The sequence below is a fragment of the Astyanax mexicanus genome, chromosome 17, assembly GCF_023375975.1.
Source record: "Astyanax mexicanus isolate ESR-SI-001 chromosome 17, AstMex3_surface, whole genome shotgun sequence".
NCBI classification, from domain to species: domain Eukaryota; kingdom Metazoa; phylum Chordata; class Actinopteri; order Characiformes; family Acestrorhamphidae; genus Astyanax; species Astyanax mexicanus.
The window spans coordinates 48053492-48079696 of NC_064424.1; the positions used below are offsets into that span (position 1 = coordinate 48053492).

General features: G+C 41.5%; 2 protein-coding genes across 5 annotated transcripts; one reads left to right on the top strand and one right to left on the bottom strand.

Moving 5' to 3' along the window:
• Nucleotides 1-28: 28 nt before the first annotated feature.
• On the bottom strand, nt 29-1811 carry cdkn2aipnl (CDKN2A interacting protein N-terminal like). The gene is made up of 3 exons (XM_007241338.4): nt 1461-1811; nt 486-594; nt 29-218 (listed from the first exon to the last, which is right to left on the bottom strand). Exons 1-3 carry the CDS (start codon nt 1655-1657, stop codon nt 213-215), a joined length of 312 nt encoding a protein of 103 aa, XP_007241400.3. The 5' UTR covers nt 1658-1811; the 3' UTR covers nt 29-212.
• Nucleotides 1812-2743: 932 nt separating this feature from the next.
• jade2 (jade family PHD finger 2) lies at nt 2744-25751 on the top strand. 4 transcript variants are annotated; one of them, XM_022676701.2, is made up of 12 exons: nt 2744-2843; nt 6343-6406; nt 7346-7431; nt 8980-9137; nt 11880-12052; nt 13099-13310; nt 15857-16024; nt 16277-16393; nt 18597-19118; nt 20304-20421; nt 21060-21206; nt 21926-25751. In XM_022676701.2, exons 2-12 carry the CDS (start codon nt 6343-6345, stop codon nt 22705-22707), a joined length of 2547 nt encoding a protein of 848 aa, XP_022532422.2. In that variant the 5' UTR covers nt 2744-2843; the 3' UTR covers nt 22708-25751. The 4 variants fall into 4 exon arrangements, with proteins under 4 accessions (XP_022532422.2, XP_049322417.1, XP_049322418.1 ...); XM_049466460.1 differs by lacking the exon at nt 2744-2843 and adding an exon at nt 3000-3713; XM_049466461.1 differs by lacking the exon at nt 2744-2843 and adding an exon at nt 3000-3494.
• The last annotated feature ends 454 nt before the right edge of the window (nt 25752-26205 follow it).

Sequence of the window (26205 nt, forward strand, 5' to 3'; positions counted from 1 at the left end):
GTGTAAAAAAAAAAAAAACACCCAAGCATTAGTTAAACATATTTATTTAAATGAAGTTTAAAAACAGTTAAAAAAACAATTTAAAATTCATAGTTTCAGATAAAAAAAAGAAACAGCAAAACAATGTTTAAAACTTTTACATGATAAAAGTTGTCATTCAGTTGAGCAGCTCGTCATCAGGAGACTCCAAACATCAGATCAGTGTTTCTGTTTCACCGCTGGAGAAAGAAAGAATCAGAACAGTAAAGTACTTCTGCAAGACTGTGAGTGAGTGAGTGTGTGTGTGAGTGAGTGTGTGTGTGTGTGTGTGTGTGTGTGAGTGTGTGAGTGTGTGAGTGAGTGAGTGAGTGAGTGAGTGAGTGAGTGAGTGAGTGAGTGAGTGAGTGTGTGAATGAGTGAGTGAGTGTGTGAGTGAGTGAGTGAGTGTGAGTGAGTGTGAGTGAGTGTGTGTGCGCGTGCGCGCGTAAGATTCCTGCAGAACCTACCTTTTGCTGGTTTTTGACGATTTCATCTCGAGTTTTAAATACAGGAGCATCTTCAACTACGATTCCTTCTGCCATCTCCTTCACTTTATTCAGCAGCTCCTCACTGTATCTAAAATAATAAACACAAATTTACAGTTAAATAAAACTGAAGGAGGAATAAACAGTCGTATGAGAGTGAGGGATCTGAGAGAACAAACAAATGAGAGGAAAAATAAGAAAATAAAATCAGGAAGAGAACTTATTCATTAGGAACAATTATATGGACTAATTAAGGAACAAATTATTTTTATGGAGATTATTACTAAAAAGAACTACCAATAATTAGCTACTGCCAGATGGAAATGAGGTCCGTTCCCCTTTGGATTCCTAACTGAATCAACATTAGGAGTTCAGAGGAGTGATGTGTAGATTACTGTGCTTCAAGTCAGTTAAAAAAATCTAAATAAAAAAAATCTTTGAAAACTCTTTCAAAATTTTAACATTTAACATTTACATTAACATTTCACCTTTAAATACCACATTAACAAGCAGATTGATGTACAAACTTAGTTTTCTATACAGAAATAAAATGTGTTTCTCTACGAACACAAGAATAAAGCTAGCTGAGGCAGTGTTGGTGTCTCTAAGTATATATTGATATTAAATACAGACATACTTCCAGAACCGAGCTGAAACCTCTGGACTCAGTTTTAAGGTTTCTTTTGATATTATTGATTTATACTGTTTTATATTTATTTACTTTGTTATTGTATTAACTGTGCTCTGGTCTATCATCTATTAATATATTCAGTATAGCAGAGGTATTGTTGTGGTGATTCAGGCTGTGTTTGCTGTGTTCTGTGCTGCAGGTTTGAGTACAGGTGGGTTGATGGTCTCTGCAGGTAAAAGTTGATGGAGATCATTAATCATTAATAACCTGGAGCTGCTCTAAACCCTGTTACACTAAAGGACTAAAGGGAAAAGCCCGGATCTCACCTGCAGCCCAGGAACACGTGGTTCGCCCAGACCATAGAGAGCGCGAGCAGGTGATCCAGGTGAGGATCTTCATAATCGTTAATATTCCGGAAGATGAAATCTCTCCGCGGCCTCCAGTGCTTCTCGCTCTCAGACACCGTCCGGTAGCTCTCTACCTGATCCACCAGGTGTCTGTTCATCTCTACAAACTGCTCCATCACCCCGCGCGCCCCGCTCACCTGCACAACACCGCGCGCAGCCAAAAAACAAACCCAGCTTCCGCTCACAACTAAACACTCACGTGCTCGCTTACTGCCCCCTACCGTCCCGGCGGCTCCCTGCACCAACCCGTTCACTGTCGTTACTACCACCCATTTACCACTCACTACCATTCAGTCCTATTCACTACAGTTCACTACCACTCACTCACACTCACTCACTACCATTCAGTCCTATTCACTACAGTTCACTACCACTCACTCACACTCACTACCATACACTAGCACCAATAACTACTCACTACCATTCATTACCACTCATTCCCACTTACTAACATTCACTACCATCCACTCCTGCTCACTACCGTTCAGTACTATTCACTACAGTTTACTACCACTCACTCACTACCATCCACTACCACTCACTACAATTCACTACCATACACTACCTCTCACACTCCCTACCCTTCATTACCACTCAATACCATTCACTACCATCCACTCCCACTCACTACCATCCACTACCACTTACTACCATTCACTACCCCTCACTACCATACACTACTATTTACTACCACTCACACCCCCTACCATTCACAACCACTCACTCACTCTCACTACAATTCACGACCATCCACTCCCACTCACTACCATTCAGTACTATTTACTACAGTTAACTACCACTCATTACCATTCACTACCTCTCACTACCACCTACTACCACTCAACACTGGTGTTGGTGTTAATATTGGTGATGGAGTTAATGTTGGTGATGGTGTTAATGTTGGAGTTGGTGATACTATAAGTGTTGGTGCTGGTGTTAGTATTTAAGCCTTAAGTTGGTGATGGTGTTGGTGTATTGGCTGATGGGTTAGTGATAGTGATGGTGGTGTTAGTAACTGTCCCAGGAACAGCAGATCAGTGCGGTGTGTTGGCTGATGGGTTAAGGTTAGTGATGGTGTTAGTGATGGTCTTATTAGTGATAGTGATGGTGTTGGTGATTTAATGGTGATAGTGATAGTAACTGTCCCGGGAACAGCAGATCAGGGCGGTGTGTTGGCCGATGGCTCCCCCTGTCGGTCTCACTGTAAAACGGACGGTTTGCTGGATGATGAACCGCCCCGTTTACAGATATGAGAAACTGCTGGCGTTCTTGATGTTTATCAGCTGTTAAACTGAGTTACCGGTAAGTAAAGAGTATTTATATGATGTTCCGTAGTGTTTAATGATCTGAAGCAGAGCTCGCGCTCTCCGGAGTCGCGCGGATCACGGGCTTATTTTTGGTACGTCATTAATATGGCGCCAAAAGAGTTTAGAGTGCGGGTTTATGTGTGCTGCGGGTCTGAGAGAGAGAGAGAGAGAGAGAGACAGACAGAGAGACAGACAGACAGACAGACAGACAGGGAAAGAGAGATAGACAGGGAAAGACACAGAAAAAAAAGACAGGGAGAGAGAGACAGGCTGTGGGGTAAGGTGTGTAAACTAGCCCGTTAGCTGTAGCTGTCTCTCTCTCTTAGGAAGTAACTCGGGGTTAGGGGAACTAAAATGCCTCTAAATCTCGTTAACTCGCAGTAACACTTTACTCTCAGGTCCGCGGAGCTGCTGTAACGGTGTTTAACGCGCCGTGCGGTTACAGCTGTAGGTCAGACCCCGCTCTCCGCAGGTAAACCCGGGGGGGAGTTAGCCGGTTAGCCCCGCGGCGGAGCGCGGGCTGCGGGGAGGGGTGCGAGTGCAGCCCGGGCTGTGGAGCCGCAGCTTCGGCTTAAATCTCTATGAGAAAGCGCGCTGCGCGGGCGGCCATCGCGTTTCTACTGAATCCCGTGATAATCGGACGGAGGTACTTGTTTCTTTGAAGCTCTCGCTAACTAACACACTTTTCACCCCGGGGGATATTCAGGGGCGCGGGGAGCGAACACGCACCGCAGCGCAGCGCTGAGTGTAGCCCCGCAGCGTTGAGAGTAGCCCCGCTAGCTGCGAGCGGTTCGCCTCCAATGGTCTCCTGATCCGCCCCCGGTCCCGGCGCTGCCCGCAGGCGAGGACCGCCAGCCCAAACACGGTAAGCAAGCGAGCTAAACGGTGCCCTAACGGGGCTGGGTAGTGAGCTCTAGCAGCCCCTCGTGCCCGCGGTAAAGAGCCGCGCGGGGATCAGGAGCGGACCGCCTGCATATGGCGGGTTGTTTACATGTTAAGGAAGCGGATGCGCAGATTTTCAGCAGATCGTGTTTTTTGTTTGTATCTAAACTTTAACCAATATCTGCTGTAAATAGTCCGTATAAGTTACAGATATAAATCCCCGGAAGTTTGGAAAGTTTGAGTAGAACCGAGTGTTTGGCTGGTTGGTGAAGTTAGCTCGGTTCTGCAGGGTGAAGCTCTGGCCCAGCCTGTATCACAGTTATCACTGCTACTTTACCGGCATTAATATGGTGATGATGATGATGATGATAATAATAATAATAATACTTTATTTTTATATAGCGCTTTTCTAAAACCCAAAGACGCTTGACGATGATGATGATGATGATGATGATTGTGATGATGATGATGATTGTGATGCAGGTGTATTTTAATTGCACTATACTGTAGTGAAAACTCGCAGGTAACTGATGTTAAATATTATCTCTCCTGCTTCTCCTGCTTAAGTTCGGTCTGTAGGGGGCGTGGCCTTTGCTTACAGTCCAAGCTGCTTCTCGCTGTGCGATAAGTGGGCGTTGTCGCGCGAGGTGCGCATGGCAAGGTGGAGGAACATCCTCCTAAATCAGGCAGGGGGCGGGGCATGGGCGTTGCAGGGGGCGGAGTTTCTGCTCTAACGAACCTACTAAACTTTGGGATCCATTGAAGAACAGAACTGCAGGAATCCAGCCTCTTGTCCATGTCCTAAATAATAAACAGATCGAGCCTGAAACTCTGGATGTGTTTTAGTAAATATGGATCCCACTAACTATTGGTTCTCACCATCTTCTGGGTTTTTTTTTTTTTGCTCCTGTTGGTCCTGCAGGATCCCCATTCCCTGCACATTTAGTGTTCTTCTTGCTTCTAGTACACGTGATCCAGCTAATTAAACATGTCATAGTTATCTAAAATGCCCTCTGCCTGGGAAAACTGATCAGTAGAGACATCACTCCCATCCTCTTCAGCAACCGGGTGAGATGATTCGCTGCTGGTGCTGTGAGGTGGTTAGAAATTTCCACATTATCATTAAATCAGTTCAAATAAAATCAGTTTAAATATGATTTGATCATGGTGTGAGCAGGCTCTACAGGGATGTTAGCCTGTAGAAGTGCAATGAAACCCTCCATATATGTCCAGTGTGACACAGGCAGGCTGTGTTTATGCAAAGCCTAGCAGGCAGGTGGCTTGTGATTGGTGGAGAAGGGGGCAAGGCTCTCACATGGTTAGTGGTATCCTGTTAGAGCTGCTCTCACATGAGGGAGTGTTGTGAATGAGACCCCCCCCCCCCCCTCACACACACACACACACACACACACACACACACACACACACACACACACTGAGACTGATGGGAGAAGGTCTGGAGGATCTAGAAGCCAGAAGATGAGCTTGTGATTGTGCTGTGTGTAGAGTTCAGCATGTGTTTATTTATGTCACTCAATTAGAAAAATGGTTCCTCCTGTCAAGATCTCAAAAATCCGCCTGGAAAAGCTTAGCTTATTATTATTATTATTATTTTATTTATTATTATTTTATAGAGTAACAATATATATTTTTGTTATTCTTGGTGATATTACAAAAATAAAAAATATATATTTTTATGTGTGAACATGACAGTTTTAAGCATTTAATATAAACTAAAAATCTGTAAAAAGTCTAAATTGTATACAACAAGAACTTATGAAGACATTCATTTTGTATAAAATAATTATAATAGCTCAAATATTATGTATAATTTAATATAAAAATAGTGAAAAAACATTTGAAGTTGTGACCATTAAACCTTGTTTTCTGTTTGTTGAAACATAAAGACATCTGTAGTGACTCCCACTGTATTACTGCTGCTTTTGGCTCTGGGTTCTTGCTGTATACAGTGTTCTCCCTTCAGGCTATTATAACCTGTTATACATTTTTATAATTCATGCTTTATACTAACTTTATATATCTGCTGTACTGTGGAGAGCAGTGGCAGAGAATCGGCTTAAACATTACTTTACTCACTTTGTTAAACAAAACATGACACATTTTCACAGGTATAAATGTATGTAATTTGTCTTTAAAATAATGAACAGTTGTGCTGGCCAGACTGACCCAAATCTTTTACTGAAGAACATCTTTACAGATTAGTACACATGCTGTGGATGATTGCTGTAGGATTTAAACTGGGATTTAATTGGATTTTTTGCTGATTGTTGACAGTAAGGTAGTGCAAGTCATTCATTCTCAAAATGAGGCCACAGATGAACATTAGAGGTTGTGTCTCTCCGCTATATAATTTCAGATATGTCCGTTTTTTATTATTATTAGATTTGGCCATATCCTAAAAAGTGATGCCTGGTAATATAAATGTACAGATTGACAGGCTCAGTTATTCAAGTTCAGTAAACGGATCAGTGTAACTATCTGATACCCGGTTCAGCTAATGGTTTCCCAGTATCACACTGTGACCCAGTCCGGCTGTAGTGTTGGGGATGTTCTGTGTTTTGATGCTCTCCAATCTTATCTTTAATCTGCAGATGGAGAGCGAGAAGAAGAGGAGGAAGTTCTCCACCAGCAGCAATGACTCGGACACCACCGACAGTAAGGAGCTGTTGAGAGAGAGAAGTGTGGGGTGAGGGTGTACGGGGGTCTGATTCATAAGAAATCACTCAGAACTCCAAACCAACCAGCAGATATAATGCATGAACTATTATAATTCAGTGTGACACCTTCTGTTATCAGGTCTTTAACCTATAAAAGTAAGACGGTCGGACTGTGAGACACTGCTGTAACTGGTGATTAGTGAGTGAGCTGTGGAGATTCTGGGGGTTTATACAGTAATTTAAACTGATTTATGATGATTGTGAGGTTTGTACCTTTGTGTTCTGTGGGAAGTATTGCACATTTACCAGTGTTCCCAGTTTTATACCATAATTAAGCAGAATGTCTTCACGCTCTTCTCAAGAAAAATTCAGTTTTCTAAAAACGAACGTCTTTACTGTCATTTTAGACACGAACATCACGTCCTGTTTGTCCTGCGTACGGACTCACTCTGTTAATTAAAATAAAACGTTTTGGTGAGAAGTTTTGCTGCTACTGCAAGTCTCAGAGTTTCTGTATGTTTGGACCAAATGAAAGTAGAAAAGCTGAAGTTTGGATGGATTATGAGACGCTATGGTCGTTGTGCAGCACATCTCATTTGTGTCGGGATCTGGATCGTAGTCCGCCTATTGAGAACTCTGTACTGTTATTGGATATAAAAATGTCGTTTCATACGAAATCTGAAATTTAAGTTAGTGGATCCAGATGTCAATCAGTTGCTGACGACTACCTTCATAAAATAGTCAATATCAGCTGAGTTTGCTAAACCTTTTATATTTTAAAGTGAACTGTTTGAACACTGATCTCACTTTAAAATGCAGGAACATTCTGGTTCTACCGCCCTGTAAAGTTGGTTCTAGCTGAAAAACTAAGAAAAAAGAAGCATTGAATAAGTTGAGGATTAAATAATAATCTTTAATAATCTTTATTATAATTCAGGCCAAGTGACGACATGCACACGGTCCTGGAAGAACGCTGGATCCCGGAGCGTGTGGGTGCGGAACGAACAGCGGAAACCATCTGAGGTTTGCATCCAAGATAATTTCTTAAATACATTTTTTATTCAATACTTTAAATCAGTTTAGTTATGATTTTTGTGACAATTTCATGCGTTAAAGGAATGGTTATTTAAATAAAGGTTTAGCGGGTGTGTATTCTGAGCTGGACTACTTGCTGATATTTCATAAAAGAATGATACTGGTTAGATAGAGTAAGGCCTGCTGTCGATTGTAATGTGTGTATGATGTCTGTGCATTACTTTGGCCTCCAGTTACACCAGGACCTAGTGACCGGCTTTATACGGCACTCTGCGCTTCTGAGTGATATTACAATTTAGAAAATATGTGTAAAAGTCTTATTACTGATAAATACTGATATGGAAATATTGTACAGCCCTATTTATAATTCATTCTGGCACAGATGAAGAACAGCTCAAGGAAATCCTGATGTGTGTAAACATTTAACCACATCTACAGGTTTTCTGTTGCTGTGGGGACTGTGGGGGCTGCGTAACACACTGTAACCGAACCCGTCAGTGTTGGGATCTGAGTTTCGGGTGAAAGCTGTAAGAAGTGGGTCAGTTATTTTAAAAGTAATTTGTGCTAAATCTGGGCAGTGGTTGGAATTCTGCTCGTACTGCTTTTGAAAATTAATCATTAAAATAAAGCCGTATGCCTTCGGCTCCCTGTGACCCAGTGCAGAGCCGGGACTCGGAGATAAAGGTGGGAAAGTTGCAGTGAAATTTTGCAGCCCAGAAATCAACTACTGCACAGTTTGTATGGGGTGGTTGAAGCTTCACCAGCTGACTCGCTGTCGTTATTCTGCGTAAAAAGAAACAGAATGTAAATTAGTTGTAAATATGAAAAAATGACATTTGGCGAGTTTTTTTATTCAGTGTTTACGCCAGTTCCTTCAGTTCTGTTTAAAACAACCCAAAACCTTCCGCCTTGAGTAGAGAGAGGTGGAGCCAGTCTCACCTTCTTGTTGTGTAGCTCCGCCCCCTGTCCACAAAGCAGTCATCTCAGTCCACCTTCACCACACCTGCAGGACCAGGAGCCGAACAGATTCTCCCCAGTGTGTTCAGTAAGTGTGATGTTCCAGTATGTAAAGGTTCAGTTTAAGCTCTGAGAGTAAAGCAGGGTTATGTGGTGCGCTCTCACTGACGTACCTTGAGCTTGGAGCTGACCTCTAATCTCTGTGAAAGTTGTTCTGGATTCTTATTCTCCGTCTCTCCCATCCATCATCAGTTTCCCCTTTACCAACCAGGTCCAGGGGGGTTAGCTACAGCCCCGTAGAATTTAGACTATATATCAGACTACATGTAGAGCTTAGAATAATGTCTACAGGAACATCAGGCTGCTTGGAGATGTTCTTTAACATGTTTATCTATAATTTTTTAACGTTCTGTGCTCCATGTTCAGTGTGATACACACCACAATACCACACATCAGACTACTGTTCTATTCATCATTTTTGTTTTATTAGTTTGTTTTTAAAATGATTTTGTTAAACCACAATTCTAAAGCAATGTCTTGAGTTTTATCTTTTCTTTTTTGGTTAAATTTTTTCTGCAGGTTTTTCGGACAGATTTTATAACAGCCATGAAGTTGCCCGACTCGACGCAGCTGAACCCAGAGGACTTTTATATTCTGTCAGATTCCTGGAGACAGGAATGGGAGAAAGGTGTTCAGGTTCCAGCCAACGTGGAGGCCATTCCTATACCTGTGGTCAGGTGCGTGATCCTCTTTATCCTTTACCCAGGTAGATCCCAACAGGACGTAACCTGATGCAGTACGCCGTCTTCCCTCCATCGCCTGACTTCAGTCTCTGAGATCAGCAGCAGCAGCGGTGCTGCAGCAGTTAGCGCTTCAGTAACGTCACTGTTCTGTGTGGTACTCTGTGGATATGTAGCTGAGCTAGCTTAGCATAGGCCAGTTAAGCCAGTGGGCTACAGATACCATACCTTATTTCAGTTTTCTGTTCTTCCAGTATCAGTTACTCAACTTCATCCTTCAGATCTGAGTTTTTCATAATAAGCCTGTATTAAATCTCTCCTTCCGCTAAACTTCACCTTTTCTTGTTCTTGTTGTTTGTGAAATACAGCAGGTTTCACTGATTTGTTTATGATGCTGCACATGAAACTCTTCCTCAACCTCCAGCTAGTAAAAAAAAAACAGCTTTAGAAAAATGAGTTGAGTTTATGAGTTCATGAGTTAATGGCTCCGCCCACTTCAGCTAGGGACCGCCCGGCACCTCGGCCGCGGGGAGAACGTGTACCGCAGTAATATCCGCCCAAAGATTTATATGTCTGATCTCCTTAGAATAGATGATATGGCAAGAATATCAAATAAAAATAAATAAATAACTTCATTACCACTTAATACTGCGTGTTTTAGGAGTTTATCTGGTGGTGCTATACCAGAGCTCTGCTTGTAGTTCTCTTAAATTCAGTTTTTAGCTTTTAAAAAGGTTTTTAGTTTGTCAGCATGTTTAAGTAAATTGTTGTGCTGTGGGACGAGGTGTAGTTTAAGGCAGTACTCATCACAGCGATACATTCCTAAACACCTCCACCACCATGTTTAACAGTGCTGGTATGTTTTGGTACTGGGTAATTCCTTTTTCACCTTGAATTCTCTGTTTGCTTGTTAGTCTTGGGCTCGTCTGTTATCGAGGTCTGTATCTGGAGCTCTGCATCCTGTTTTTGTGGGTTACTTGTGGTTTGTGTTTTGCGGTTTGTCCTCTTTATTTCTGTTCAGGTTTTTTTTTATAATAATCATTGAAAATCCCCACCTGCATCCTGAACAGAGTTTCTGATTCGCTGGTCTGATGTGTGAGGAATTTTACTTTTGGTTTGGTAAATCAGAGATTAATGATGGAAATTCAGGTGTGCTGCTGATGGAATTAAACGCATCCTCTGGTTCTGGCTGGGGACTTCAAGGCTAATCTGGAATCTAACAGCTTTATTCTTCAAACTTGCTCAACTACTCCCTTCAGGATGAGAAAAAAAATATTTCTTTTTACTGTATTTCTGTTTATCTGCATCTGTTTTGATGGAGTCTGATGTTTTTGCAGTTAAAGCTCTTTTTCTGCTGAGAGAAAGGCTTTTAAATAATGTGCTTTGGTGAGAATACTGCATAGGATTAATTTAATGGCACTTTTTTGCTTTAAAATTGAGATTGAGTATCTTTTGTAGAATAAAAAACCCTGAATCAGTAAAAATGGGACATTCTGCTGTTGTAAAGGAGCAAACTATAATCATAATCTTCATATCCTATAAAACCACAGGATCTACAAACACTAACCAGCACAAACACACCCATCTGTTATTAAAAACAGAGATTAATTTAGTTCAGAAATACAGTTAGCATCACCAGTTAGCCGTTAGCATCTCCATTAAGATCTGCAGTCTGTTAGCCTAGCTAGCATCAGGCCGACAGCTGTATTCTGGCATTGTGAAAGTAATAAGTATCTAACTGAAGTGAACTACAGCCATAATCCACATCTAATATCAAACCACAGATCCTCCCCACTCTAACCAGCACTAATAAATCTATCTGTTATTAAAAAACACTGATTAATCCAGCTCGGAAAAACAGTTAAAGCCATTGCAGCTAATCCACTACACTACCTGTCAAAATAAAAGTCTCCTGCACAACCAGTGCAAAACATTAGTCTAGAGCCCTGTATTTAATATTTAATATATTTATTATTTAACTTTTTTAAATATTTAATAAATATATTTTAATTTGAAACAAAACTATTGTGTGTTTGTATATAAAGTGTATCAAGTAAATGACTTTGGAATCCATTTACATTTAATGCACTTGTGTTTACACTTCAAAGGGTTGTGTGGTTCTGTTTTAGCCTCATTATGTGACCTTAATCATAGCACTACTAATAAACTAAAAGTATTTGTATCGTATCGGCAGTTTTATATCAGTTAAATATCGGAATCAAATCGGAGCTGAAAAAAGTGGATCGTCCAATCACTAGTGGGTACACTACCACTAACTGGTGCAAAACGGGTTTATTTTACAATTATAGCTAAACTGAGTCTGATTTGTGTTTGGGTTGTATTTTTCTCTCACACTGGTCACCTTTTGGTCCTCAGTTGCAACTGATTTCGTTCACTTTAGCATGTTGTAGCACGACTGCGTTACTCGTCTGGATCTCCTCACTTAAATACTGCAGAGAGCGAATGTGCGATCTTCAATGTTGAAATGATTTAAAATGCCCGTCCCTACTAGAGGTTTTGATGAGTTAGCTAGCTAATATTACATTCTCAGCTGGAGCTCAGTGCTAACCTGTTCATTATAAAATTAGTAGCTCAGTATCCGTCTTGTAGTCCTTCTGGGCTCTAAGAAATCTATCAAATGCATCGCCAATGCTTCGCTGTTCATTAAGCTTTTTAGAAGTTTGATCACAACCCGCCTCTGTTGGTACAAACTACTGAAGTTTGATTTCTGTGTTTTAGGGAGCTTCCTGAGGTCAGTCGGATTCCGTTCTATTCACCAACTTACAGCGGAGACCAGAGCGAATCAGGATTCAGGAGCTCTCGGATACTCCAGGACTCCGGTAGCCGGTATGATCTTGACGATTTGGATGTGACCTGGCTTGATCTTGTTAATGCAGAGTTTAGAGAACTAGGTACGGATCATACAGAGATGTTTCTTTTTTTCTGTTGATGCACTTTATGCATGACTAATTACTGAAATTGCTGTCATTTTTTTATTTGCAGTAGTGTTTAAAGCTAATAATGCATAATCTGATTTATTTTAGTCTGGCTTTAAATTTAACAGAATTTTAAAATTAGGGATGCACACACACTAACACCTCATACACCACCACCATAATACACACACTAACACCTCATACACCACCACCATAATACACACACACACACACACACACACACACACACACACACTAACACCTCATACACCACCACCATAATACACACACACACACACACACACACACACTAACACCTCATACACCACCACCATAATACACACACACACACACACACACTAACACCTCATACACCACCACCATAATACACACACACACACACACTAACACCTCATACACCACCCCCATAATACACACACACACACACACTAACACCTCATACACCACCCCCATAATACACACACACACACACACACACACACACTAACACCTCATACACCACCCCCATAATACACACACACACACACACACACACACTAACACCTCATACACCACCCCCATAATACACACACACACACACACACACACTAACACCTCATACACCACCCCCATAATACACACACACACACACACTAACACCTCATACACCACCACCATCATACACACACACACAGATAATAGTAATAATAATAATAAGAAGAAGAAGAGCTGCTTTGTGGTGGTTTTATATCCTGTAGGTTTTGAAAAACAGGGTGAAAATAAGGAGGAGAAAAATAAAATATACAGAGAAACACAAACATAACTACAGTCTGTAATTATTATACTAAACTACAGAGTGAAATAAATGATCAGAGGAATGGAAAAAGTGGATAATGTGGATCAAATTGTATAATTGGTCTTTGTATATATCCTGATTTAATAAAAGTAATAATTAATAATAATGTCTGAGTAATGTTGCTTCAGGGTCTCTATAGTTAATTTCTGTGTTGTTGTTGTGGCAGCGCTTCCGGAGCTGGACGAGCTGACGATGGAACGGGTTCTGGTGGTTCTGGAGATCCGGTGTGAGGAGAAGATGCAGGAAGCGATCGAGGCGCAGGAGGGTTTGGGGATCGAGTACGACGAGGATGTAGTCTGTGACGTCTGCCGTTCACCAGAGGGTGAAGATGGCAATGAGATGGTTTTCTGTGACAAATGCAACATTTGTGTTCACCAGGTTTGAATAAATTAAGTAAATACACATTTAAAATGGATTAAAAGTTTTTCTGTTAGGCTGCAGATATACCTGCTGTCGCTCGTGTAGACGTCCGGTTGCGTGGTGAACAGCGAGAAAACCTATGTGAAATTTTACTGAATTTGTCATAAAATGTGATCTGATCTTCATTAAAGGGTATTGACAAATATAAACTAATAACACAAAAGTAATTATGAATTATGAACATTCATGTCTTCATTGAGAAAAACTTATAGTTTCAGTGGAAACAGTATGTAAACCTTTGTGTTAATGACCTCAAAAATGCTTATTAGAGTAGAGTGTTGGTACCTGGAGTCTCGCGAGGGTGATGGTTTGCTCTGCACAGGAAGGATATGCGTAAACGAGCCAGACTGTGCCAAAAAGAGCTTCAGAGGATGGTTGATTTACATAAAGATGGAAAGAGTTAGAAATTGATTTCAGACACTTTAGAAATTCACAGTCTACAGTAAGATTTTAGGACAGTGACGACAGAAAAAGAGCATCCAGTCAAAATCACATTAATTGTGAAAAAACACATTGAGACTCCACAATGGTGCTGGAAGAATGAAATTTTTACTTACGGTACTGAAAGCTTCCACTAGAGCGCAGCAAATGCGCCTGACACCCTGTTGGCTCCACCCCCTCAATTTTAGACAGACAAAATGCATGTACAGGTGCTGGTCAACGAATTAGAATAATTTGAAATAGTGCAATCATGAAATTCTTTGAATGCATTTTTTGTGCAGAAAGCAAATCAGGTGTTCACCGCACCTGTCCTACTCGTTAGACTAATCACAGAACTCGTTACCTGGAAAAAGTAGCTGAGCTTTCCAAAAGGCCCATTTAGGCCATTTAACTGTGACACTGTTGTTTTATTGAATTAGAATAATGGAGAAACCGTTTCATTGAATTAGAATAAATGCTGGAATTTTTGTTTTCTGTGAAGAGTGTTCACTGTGCAGTATAAAGTCAGGGTTGAGTAGAATTTCTAAGTTGTAAAATCAATCATGGGTAAGCAGCGCGACCTCTCAACCGGAATAGTGGCTCAAATTCAAGCCCTTCGCCAACAAGGCTTGACCCAAACTAAAATTGCTGAGCAGCTCGGCATCAGCCAGTCTTCCGTCTGCAAAGCTCTCAAGAAAAACTGCAGCAAGCGCACCAACTGTTCCGGCGTCCGAAAAACTTCTGCTCGCGACAACAAGCAGCTGAGAAAGATCGCAGTCAGCAACCGGTTCAAGTCCACTTCCGAGCTCACCGACTTGTGGAACAAGCAGACCGGCGCTGACGTCTCCAGATCAACCACTTACCGTTGTCTGCGCGAACTCGGCTTCAAATCTCGCGTTCCAGCAGTAAAACCGATGCTGAACAAGAAACAAATGGAGAAACGGCTGAAGTGGGCCAAAGAACACGGCGAGTGGACTGCTGAAGACTGGCAGAAAGTGGTCTTCAGTGACGAATCACGCTTCTGCATCTCCTTCGGTGACCAAGGTCCTCGTGTCTGGCGTCGTGGTGGCGAAACCTACAACCACGAGTGCGTGAAAAGATCCGTCAAGTTTCCCCAGAGCGTTATGGTCTGGGGATGCATGTCCGCTCGAGGTGTAGGGAAACTCTGCTTCCTCAAGAAGACTGTCAATGCTGCCGTATATCAAGATGTTCTGGAAACGTTCCTGATTCCGACTGTTGAGGAACAGTTCGGCGAAGAAGACTTCATATTTCAACAGGATCTTGCACCGGCTCATGCGGCAAAGTCGACCAAAGATTGGTTCACTAAAAAACAGCTTGAAGTTTTGGCATGGCCGGCCAACTCGCCTGACCTCAATGTCATTGAAAACCTTTGGGCCATCGTCAAGCGGAAAATTCGCGACAGAAATCCTACTACGCTGGACCAACTGAAGCAGAACATCACCACTGCCTGGGAAGCTGTGAGTGCGGAAACTTGCGACAAGCTGGTCAAATCGATGCCGCGGAGACTTCAGGCAGTCATACAAGCCAAGGGGGCAGCCACAAAATACTGAGAAAGTGATGATTGTAATTATAATAAAAATTATTCTAATTCAATGAAACGGTTTCTCCATTATTCTAATTCAATAAAACAACAGTGTCACAGTTAAATGGCCTAAATGGGCCTTTTGGAAAGCTCAGCTGAGCAATTTTTTTTCCAGGTAACGAGTTCTGTGATTAGTCTAACGAGTAGGACAGGTGCGGTGAACACCTGATTTGCTTTCTGCACAAAAAAATGCATTCAAAGAATTTCATGAATGCACTATTTCAAATTATTCTAATTATTATTATTATTATTATAATTCGTTGACCAGCACCGTATGTGTTTTTTTTTTTGGATGCTCTGTATAACATGTTTATAAACTCCACAGCTCTGATAAATTATTAAATGCATCATGTTATTTAGTTTAAATACATTTTACAAGTAAAAATGTTTGGTAAATTTGTGGAATGTTTACATTTGTTAGGAAATTGTTTAAGTTACTTTAGTGAATTTGGACTAAAGAAGTGTTAATTGTCTTTTTAAGGCATGTTATGGCATCATGAAGGTACCCCAGGGGAACTGGCTGTGTCGAACCTGTGCCCTCGGGGTTCAGCCCAAATGTCTCCTGTGTCCCAAAAGAGGAGGAGCTTTAAAACCGACTCGCAGTGGAACCAAGTGGATCCATGTCAGCTGTGCCTTATGGATCCCTGAGGTAAATCAACTGCAGCAGTGTTATTCTAATTACACATTTACCTCAGCAGTGCTATTCTAATTACACATTTACCTCGGCAGTGCTATTCTAATTACACATTTACTTCGGCAGTGCTATTCTAATAATATATGTACCCTAGAAGAGCATTTTGATTTATGGGAGGTTTTATGGCTGTTTTATGAGATTTTGATTAGATTATTATTTAATGCTGATTAGATTAAAGCGTGTTTTGGATTCTGTAACTGTGTGCAGGTAAGTATTGGCTGCCCAGAGAAGATGGAGCCAATCACCAAGGTGTCTCACATCCCCGCCAGCCGCTGGGCCCTGTCCTGTCACCTGTGCCGAGAACTCACCGGCACTTGTATTCAGGTAACACTGATTAAACTGATTTACACTAATCATGTTATATTGAGAACATCAGCTGAACCAAGAACTGATACTGGATTCCTCCAGAGATCAGTTTAAACCCTAAAGAGCCGCAGAAAAAAATAGTAAACCCTGTGTTGTGTGTGTTAGTGTGTTGTGTGTGTGTGTGTGTGTGTGTGTGTACAGTGGTGTGAAAAAGTGTTTGCCCCCTTCCTGATTTCCTGCATGTTTTTCACACTTAAATGTTTCGGAACATCAAACCAATTTAAATATTAGTTAAACAAAGGTAAACACAAAATGCTATTTTTAAATGAAGGTGTTTATTAATATGGGAGGAAAAAAATCCAAACCTACATGTGTGAAACAGTGATTTACCCCTAAACCTAATAGCTGGTCGGGCCGCCCTTACAGCAACAACTGCAACCAAGCGTTTGTGATAACTTACAATGAGTCTTTTACAGAGCTGTGGAGGAATTCTGGCTCCACTCTCTTTACAGAATTGCTGTAATTCAGACAAATTGGAGGGTTTTCGGGCAGAACGGCCTTTTTAAGATCATGCCACAGCATCTCAATCAGATTCAGGTCAGGACTTTAACTAGGACACTCCAAATTCTTCATTTTGTTTTTCTTCAGCCATTCAGAGCTGAACTTGCTGGTGTGTTTTGGGTCATTGTCCTGCTGCAGAACCCAATATCGTTTCAGCTTGAGGTCACAAACAGATGGTCAGATATTCTCCTTCAGGATCTTTTGGTAGACAGCAGAATTCATAGTTCCATTTATCACAGCAAGTCTTCCAGACCCTTCCAGACCATCACACTACCACCACCATGTTTTACTGTTGGTATAATGTTCTTCTTCTGTAATGCAGTGTTTCTTTAACACCTGATGTACTGAGGGACACACACCTTCCAAAGAGTTCAACTTTTGTCTCATCGTTCCACAGAATGTTTTCCCAAAAGTCTTGGGGATCATCAAGATGTGTTCTGGTAAAGTTGAGACAAGCTTTAATGTTGTTTTTGCTCAGCAGTGGTTTTCATCTGGGAACTCTGCCATTGGGACATTTTGCCCAGTCTCTTTCTGATGGTGGAGGCATGAACTCTGACCTTATCTGAGGCAAGTGAGGCCTGCAGTTCTTTGGATGTTGTTGTGGGTCTTTTGTGACCTCTTGGATAAGTCATCGCTGCGCTCTTGTGGTAATTTTGGGCGGCTGGTTACTCCTGGGAAGGTTCACCACTGTTCCATTTCTTCACCATTTGTGGACAATGGCTCTCACTGTGGTACTCTGGATTCCTAAAGCTTTAGAAATGGCTTTATATCCCTTTACAGACTGATAGATCTCAATTCCCTTTTTTCACAATTGTTCCTGAATTTCTTTGGATCTCGGCATGATGTGCAGCTTTTAAGGATCTTTTGTTGGACTTCACTTTGTCCGGCAGGTCCACACCTGTCTTGATTGAGAACAGGTGTGGCAATAATCAGGCCTGGGTGTGGCTAGAGACTCAGGTGTCAGAAACCACAGTGACGATATGTTTTAACAAGGGGGCAATCACTGTTTCACACAGAAACATGTAGGTTTGGATTTTGTTTCTCCCTTAATAATAATCACCTTCATTTAAAAATAGCATTTTGTGTTTACCTGTGTTATCTCTGACTATTATTTAAATTGGTTTGATGTTCCGAAACATTAAAGTGTGAAAAACATGCAAAAAAATCAGGAAATCGGGAAGAGGGCAAACACTTTTCACACCACTGTATAAAGAGTAAACTCTGTGTTGTGTGTGTGTTTGTTTGTTTGTGTGTGTGTGTGTGTGTGTGTGTAAGTGTGTGTTAGTGTGCTGTGTGTATAAAGTGTAAACTCTGTGTTGTGTGTGTTTGTTTGTGTGTTAGTGTGCTGTGTGTGTGTGTGTGTGTGTTAGTGTGTGTGTGTGTGTTAGTGTGCTGTGTGTATAAAGTGTAAACTCTGTGTTGTGTGTGTTTGTTTGTGTGTTAGTGTGCTGTGTGTGTGTGTGTTAGTGTGCTGTGTGTGTGCTGTGTATGTGTGTGTGTTATGTGTGTGTGTTAGTGTGCTGTGTGTGTCTGTTAGTGTGCTGTGTGCTGTGTGTGTGTGTGTGTGTGTGTTTGTTTGTTAGTGTGCTGTGTGTGCTGTGTGTGTGTGTGTGTGTGTATAAAGTGTAAACTCTGTGTTGTGTGTGTGTGTGTTGTTCAGTGCTCCATGCCGTCCTGCGTGGTTGCGTTTCACGTGACCTGCGCGTTTGATCACGGTTTGGAGATGAGAACTCTGCTGGCAGAAAATGACGAGGTTCGCTTCAAATCCTTCTGCCTGGAGCACAGCGGCGTCTCGCGGCCGACCGGCGGCGCGGAGAGAGACCAATCACGGCACTGCGGCACGGGACCGTCCGGCAGGGAACCGGCGCTAGTCCAATCAGAACGCTCGGACAGGGACCAATCAGAAGTACAGAAGGCCAGCCAGCGTAAGCAGAAGCTGCAGGAGCTGGAGGACGAGTTTTACCGGCTGGTGGATCCGAAGGACGTGGCTGAGAGTCTGGGGCTGCCGGACGCTCACGCGGACTTCCTGTACCAGTTCTGGAAGCTCCGCCGCAGAGCCAACTTCAACCGGCCGCTCGTCTCGCTGAACAGAGACCAGGTGGACAATCTGGATCAGCAAGAGCAGGACGTCCTTTACCGCCGTCTCCGGCTCTTCACTCACCTCCGGCAGGACCTGGAGCGGGTGAGTCTCATTATGATATTATGGGCTGTTTTTCCTGTTGTAACTTTTTTAATGAAATATATTTAACGTAGTAATAGCGTATACATACACAGACTATACCCCCTAAACCCTACATCTAATTTATGTATAGCTATTAAATTGGAACTTTATGTATATATCTGTGAATCTTCAGGATTAGCAGATCTTATGAAGGAGATTTTGAGTAATCAGTCAGTGAGATGAGTGCGAGTGAACGGACTGTTTTATTTAAAGAACAGGGATCAGGTTTAAATCTACTGAAATACTCCAGTGTGATTCTTAAATATAAACATAAAAAACACAAACAAATCAAATCAACTAGAAACACTAATTATCACCCAAAACCACACACATAGGAACATGTTTTCTAATGACTTTTCCAAGAGCTAATTGGCCAAAGGCTTCAAAGCAAAGGTGAAATAAAAATGAATTAAGTGTTGGTTTCTCAGGTGAAACACTAAAAACACACAAAGGATTTAGACAATCCTTTTGTTCTAAAGGCTATTCTGTTAAAAATGTGCTGCTCATGAGCTCTGAGAGCCCCGCTGGACTGAGGCACTGCCACTGTTGGGTAAGAGAGAGAGAGAGAGAGAGAGAGTACAGTAGATCATGCTGTTTCTCTCTGGGTGAGTACAGTAGGTGGCGCTCTTTCCCCCTCATCACTCCCGTTGTAATTGGTCGGTACAGGCGTCTGTTAGCTGATGTATCATTTGCTGGGGATGCTACGCTGGTTGAAATGATGCTGCAGTGAAGCGTCTTCATCCTCAGTTCATATAAACAAGCACTGAGTAACTGAACTTCTAAATAAGGAAGAAAATATGTTGGAAATAAATGATGAAAACTTAGTTCAGTCTTCTGAAACATGCAGTAATGGAATCTGTGATTTTTGCTTGTGCACTTTATAAATTCAAGCCGAATGCTCTCTCACAATGTTCACCACCTCATGGAGATCCCTGCTGGTCCATGAAATAAATACTAAATAATAAGTGAATTAAGAATAATTAAGTAAAACTAATAAATAAACGTATTTTACATATTTACAAAACTCAAAATTTATGCAGAAGGTAAAAATAGTGTTTGTATAAAGTTATGATAAAATAACTTCTCCACTCTGTGTTGCTGTGTGTGTGTGTGTGTGTGTGTGTGTGTGTGTGTGTGTTATTACAGGTCAGGAACTTGTGCTATATGGTCACAAGAAGGGAAAGGATAAAGCACAACTTGTGCAGTGTCCAGGAAAAGATCTTCAACCTCCAGATTCAGCTTCTAGAGGAGGACCTGGCCAGAGGTAATAATATACAGTAATATATAATATATACAGTAAATATATACAGTATCTTGCAGCAGTTCAACACCTTCACCCTCAGTGTCTCTAGAAAGGCAGGGCTGGTCTTGGAGCTGAGTTTGGGGTTGTTATTATGTGGGATTATACTCTGCTTCAGTATGTCACTGTGCATGTTGGGATTCATGGTTCCCTCACTGAACTGCAGTTCCGCACAGCCCTAAACCCCGATACTCCCACCACCATGCTTTACTGTAGGCAAGAGACACTCATCTTTGTAATCTTCACCTGGATGCCCCCACAGCCAGAGCTGTAGAATCAAGACATTTTTTAAAATAGAACCTGTCTGACAACATGAAGCAGATAAAAGATCTCAAACAGCAGCACATTATTATTAAACCCCATCTAAAGAAACTCAACAACAAAGTCCTGTTTTCAGCTCTGTTGATCACCCTGATCTTCAGCACCACAGAGCAGCTATCTACTTCTATCTCATTACTATATCCTATCTACTGGAATTAAGAAATAAATTGTAATTTTGTATTGTATTGTAATTGTAATTTTATTATTAAATACTTTCTGTACGGTGGAATGAGACAAACACTGGAAGCTTCTTTAATTCAGGTGGGTTTGTGTTCTTTTAGAAAAAGCCCTGAAAACTGATAAGAGACGTCAGAACGGAGTGAAGGGAGGGAAAGAGCGGAGGAGGAGGAGGAGGAGGAGGAGGAGGAGTGGATCTGAGAAGAAAGAACCGTGGAAGATAGAGAACAACTCTCTTCTCAAACAGCTGGGTATCTATCATACACTCAAACACTCCTCAGTGATAATATCAGTGATAATATCAGTGATAACCCCTGTAATAATCTATACACACCTCCAGTATGTGTACACTCTGCTCCATCCACCAGACTGTGAGGAAGCAAACTTTATGCACTCATTCACTTTTTACCAGTCTTAAGCTTTTCTACAGCTATATTTGCACTGATGTTTATACAGGTTCTGTCATTCCCTTTTAACCCCCCCCATCATACCTAACTGGTAGACTCTCACTTATATTTACTATTGTATTGTGTCTTTTGTCTCACATATGTTTATCTGTGTCCTTGTTGTATTGTACATTTAGTGTCTCCTATTCTTTTATATTTTAATTTAATCTTGTTGTAAATTTGGGAAGGAGAGTAGCGTAATTTAATTCTCTGTATGTGCTGTACATATGCAGTACTGACAAAATTATTTGAATTTAACACGGTGGGGTGTGTGTGTGTGTGTGTGTGTGTGTGTGATTAACATTTTAATATAATAAAACAATAAATAAAATTAATAAAAACTTGTCACATCATCCCTCACGTCCCGGACCGAGTTCATTCCAGTCTTTATATTCTGATATGACTCTATAAGTTTGTATTTTAGCATTGCGGCATATTACTATTACTATTATTATTATTATTATTATTATTATTATTATTATTATTATTATTATAATGAATATCTCGTGGTGTTTCTCTGGCAGGTTTCTCCTTCCCGCTGGACGGGTCTCTGTTGGACAGCTGGTTTTCTCGGTCGGTTCAGATCCGGGCGGATGGTGTTTTGAGCCGCTGGGCGCTGGACGGAGAGTCGCGCGATTCCCCCGCGAGTCTTCTATCAGATCAGCTGATGCAGGGCGAGGAGAGTCTGCTGAACCTGATGATGGATCCCTCCTTAAAGACCACCTGGAAGACCCCTCACCTGGGTCGCAAATCCCAGAGTGGGGGGCGCAGGCCGGGCGGGTCCGGGTCCGGGGGGGGCTCTGCGCCTCGGGGAGCTCGCAGCGGCCGGCACTCCACCGGGAAAACTCCGCACCACCACCTCCATCACCACCACACCCACACAGCGAGCCCCGCCCACCGCACAGCGGACCAGATACAGCCTCCCACTTCCAAAATGGACTCGTGCCACATTTCCGAGAAGAACGAGGGGTGGAGTCACGCCGGGTCGGGGGGGACGTGTTCCGCGCCCGGCAGCCCGATCGGCCCGGAGCTCGAGCCCAGCAAGACCCCACCCACAGCTTTACGGGTTCGGCTCCCGCGGCAGAACAAGTCCCGCTTCAGACGTGGGCGGGGCCGGGGCGTGGCGCCGGGCCGGGGGGGTCGGGCTGGGAAAGAGAGCTCGCAGCTGGACATCGAGACAGACGGATATTTCTCCGACGCCGAGCAGAGCGACTCGGACCCGCGGCCCGCCGGCCGGGCGCTGCACCGGACCCCGCTGCATGCTGGGAACGAGGAGCTGCTGAGACAGAGAATTCTCACCTCCTAAAATCAGCAGATCAGAAAGAACTTACTGATTGTTTTAAACACTCCATTTAGATTAGATTCATGTTTCTCAAAAATCTGCAGCACTTAGACTTGTCTTATTTACACCATTCTTACATCACATTCTCCTCAGACAATTTGCAATAGATATTTTTTTTGTTTTTTTTTACAAAATAATATTTATCAAACGTTCCGGATTTGCTACACTGATTTAAAAACGTAAGTGACGAGCAATCGAATAGATTTTATACGGGCATTATCAGGTGAGTGTTGCTCCAACAGAGGAGACCAATTCAGCCTAAAGGATAAATAAAGAGAAAATATCAATCCTCTTTAAATCCTAAAAAAGCACAAAAGAAATGTAGCACAAAAACACATTTACTATTCTATTCCGTTTGCGAAGTTTCCTTTTCAAAATATCTAATAAAACATTCAAAAACATTAATGTGGAAAATTAGGACACTCCATTAAATCCTTTATCTTTTACAGATTTATACTTATGGACATTTGTTTTTATCAACTAGAAACCAGGAAAAATAAACATTTTAAACATCTGAAAAACTAAATTCTGCATGGAGGAGTGGGAAACGTCAAAGGGAAGAGGGTACCTGTTTACACTTGGCATGGGTTTGGTATCTGGATTCACTTTGACCAGATTCTGTTTACACTTCTCATTAAAATGAGTCCTCAGTGTGAGCCGACTTTAATTTCTAGTGTAAAGATAACGCCTCCATTTAAATCTGAACACGATTGGATCACCAGTGAATGCTTTTAATTGCCGGTATTAAGATATTGATGCACTATGAGCAGGAGGTCACAGATTCAAACCCCTCCTTATGCAGCTTTACCATCAATCTGCCGGCGCTCAGAGGGAGTAAAATGGTCTTGCTCTCTCTGGGTGGGTACAGTACAGTAGACGGCGCTCTCTCTTTACCCTCATCACTCCTAGGGTGATGTGGATCAGCACAAGGCTGCGTCTGTGAGCTGATGTATCAGAACCGAGTCGCTGTGCTTTCCTCCGAGCGTTAGCGCTGTGATGCTAAATAAATAAATCTGTTCAGATTTGAAATAAATACAATAAAATATAAAAGCTATTAAATCTGTAAGATTTAAGAAAGCACTGTGTGATATTCAGTGATGTTGCACATGGTGACGTTAAACAGTGCTACACTTTTTACAAGTTAAAATTAAAATTGTGTGTTAAATATCTTAAATAAGATCATGGGTTTGTTGGGGTGTCGTCATTTTTCCACAGACTGTACAAAAAACACCCGCCTGTAAAAAACGTCTGCGAGGAGCTGAGTGCGAGTTTATCACAGAGTGCCTTCTATAAATTTGATTTTATAATCAGAAAAAAAAAAGATCAAAATCAACTTATATGGTTTTAGCGCAGATCCAACGAACCAGAAAATAAGCATTCGATAATTAAAGTCATTCCACTGAGAAAAACCCTGCAAACATTCTTATTTACCAGTTTAACCCCCAGTCAGCCTCTGTCTCCCCATCATTCCAAACCGGCCCTGATCCCACAGTTCCCAGTTCCTCCATAGCGCAAACGACTCAGGGTGAAAACGAGAGCTGAAACTCAATGAGGTAAAAAGTAATTTAACGATAGAAATAATTTTCATTGTGTCCCTGGTGAAGATCATGACTCTCCTGAGGCTTCAGAGAGCAGCAGCTTCACTTCACTGGTAGCACTGGGTGGTCCACCAGGTAATGCCGGGGGCTGATACGGTTTACAGTAGGATTAGCTCAGACAAATCAAATATCCACAATAAACAGAATTTACAGATTCACTTTTATATGGTGCAACAGAGCCTGTTATTTTACACTTAGATCCGCCAATAAAATAAATAAAGATTATTAGATCAGTTTCTCGCTCAGACCTTCTGTCTGAAGACCGGCTGCACCTTCCAGAGACAGTCAGGAGATATCAGATCGAATCTACAGCATATGAAAACAGCGGGATCAGGATCAGGATGTTCAGTGTTTTTATTTCAGCACCGATAGAGCTGATGTTCTGATGCTGATGTTTGTAGGTATTAAACCTTGTACTGGTTGTTTTCTGTTGAGTCGGTGGTCAGACTGGTGGTTGTATGCAGCGCCCATTACCCAAACTAAACCTTCCATTTCCGGTGATCAGTAACGTCTATATCGCTTCTGTCACGCAAAAACCTTGTAGCTCCAGTTTTGGTATTTTTCACTTTTAAATGTTAATCTGACTTTAGTTCTTTATAATGTGTCCAAATGTTATATGATGAACGGACCAATAGGAACTGATCTGTTTAGATAATAGTTTTTTTGTTCAAGAGCAACATAATTTCAGTGAAAAAAAAACTAGGAATTTTCTGAGTAAAATCCAAATTCGGAACTCTGATATCTGAACGCCCCCTGCTGTTCACACGCCGCTTCACTTAGCTCCCATAATACACTTACCACATGTGTGGACCAGTGGGTTCGACCAGCAATTCCATCAAACTCACACCATGCTAGTCGTGATCTAAGCCAAGATCAACCAGTTTAACCAGTTAGTTTTGTTAAATGCCTTTTAAATGCTGAATTTTCTGTCACTAAAAGGGAAGATTATCCTTTTCTGAACCTGCTGACAGTAAATCATTACATCATCCTGTAAACGCTTCCTTTCTGATGCTGTTCCCGATTTATCTTTAATCAGATTTAATTATTTGATGATATGAATGTTGCAGGAGTTCGCTTCTGTTTTTCTTTATTTCAAAGAATGTTGTGCCATTTATTATCAGACAAAAAAAAATACTGAACATATATTAAGGTTATAAAAAAAGAGCTATTTTAAATTATTTTGGCCTTTTTGCTATATTTATTTTGTTGTAATAAAAACATCTTTGTAGGACAGAAGACAGATGTATTTTCATTAGTGCAGAAACTATTTTACTTTTTGTGAGTTTTTAAAGCAATATGATTCCATCTAAATCTGCATGTTGTGTTGCCTTAACAGCAGCTGCGTATTCTGAAGCTTCTCCAGCTGTTTTTGTCCAGATGCAGTAAATAAAGCTATGCTTCTGTGTATCAGCGCTGACCCGGTTCTGATCTGTTCCCCCTCCTCAGACTCCGCCTCCAGCACCTGAACCAATCACAGCATCGATACATGGTCCAGAGAGCAGAATATCCATGTGTACCTTTCAATTATAGTTATACCATTAAACTCCGGCTATAAACATTTAAACTCCAGGCTTTTATTTGGATGTAGTGTTTTAAGTGAAGGTATTTTTGTAGTTAATTAGCCGGTAATATTATGTTTGCGTGGTCTAAAGTTAAATACTGCCTGTTCTAGTCTATGGTTTGTACAACGCCAATGTTTAAATAACTGAAATGATGGAAAAATAAAATAACATAAACTAATAAATTGTTACTTGCTTAAATGAAAAATTTGATAATACCGTTTATTAACCCAAGGTCCACAAAAAGTTTGTATAAAAGAATAAAAATAATCACTTGCTTTTAGAAAACAATCACTAAATGCTTT

Bases quoted from the DNA above. Each gene is read 5' to 3' on its own strand.
- cdkn2aipnl (XM_007241338.4), bottom strand. From the start codon at position 1,657: ATGGAGCAGTTTGTAGAGATGAACAGACACCTGGTGGATCAGGTAGAG. The intron at 595-1,460 runs GTGAGATCCGGG...TTATTATTTTAG, and splicing joins CACGTGTTCCTGGGCTGCAG to ATACAGTGAGGAGCTGCTGA.
- jade2 (XM_022676701.2), top strand. From the start codon at position 6,343: ATGGAGAGCGAGAAGAAGAGGAGGAAGTTCTCCACCAGCAGCAATGAC. The intron at 16,394-18,596 runs GTAACACTGATT...TGTGTTGTTCAG, and splicing joins TCACCGGCACTTGTATTCAG to TGCTCCATGCCGTCCTGCGT. The intron at 19,119-20,303 runs GTGAGTCTCATT...GTGTTATTACAG, and splicing joins TCCGGCAGGACCTGGAGCGG to GTCAGGAACTTGTGCTATAT.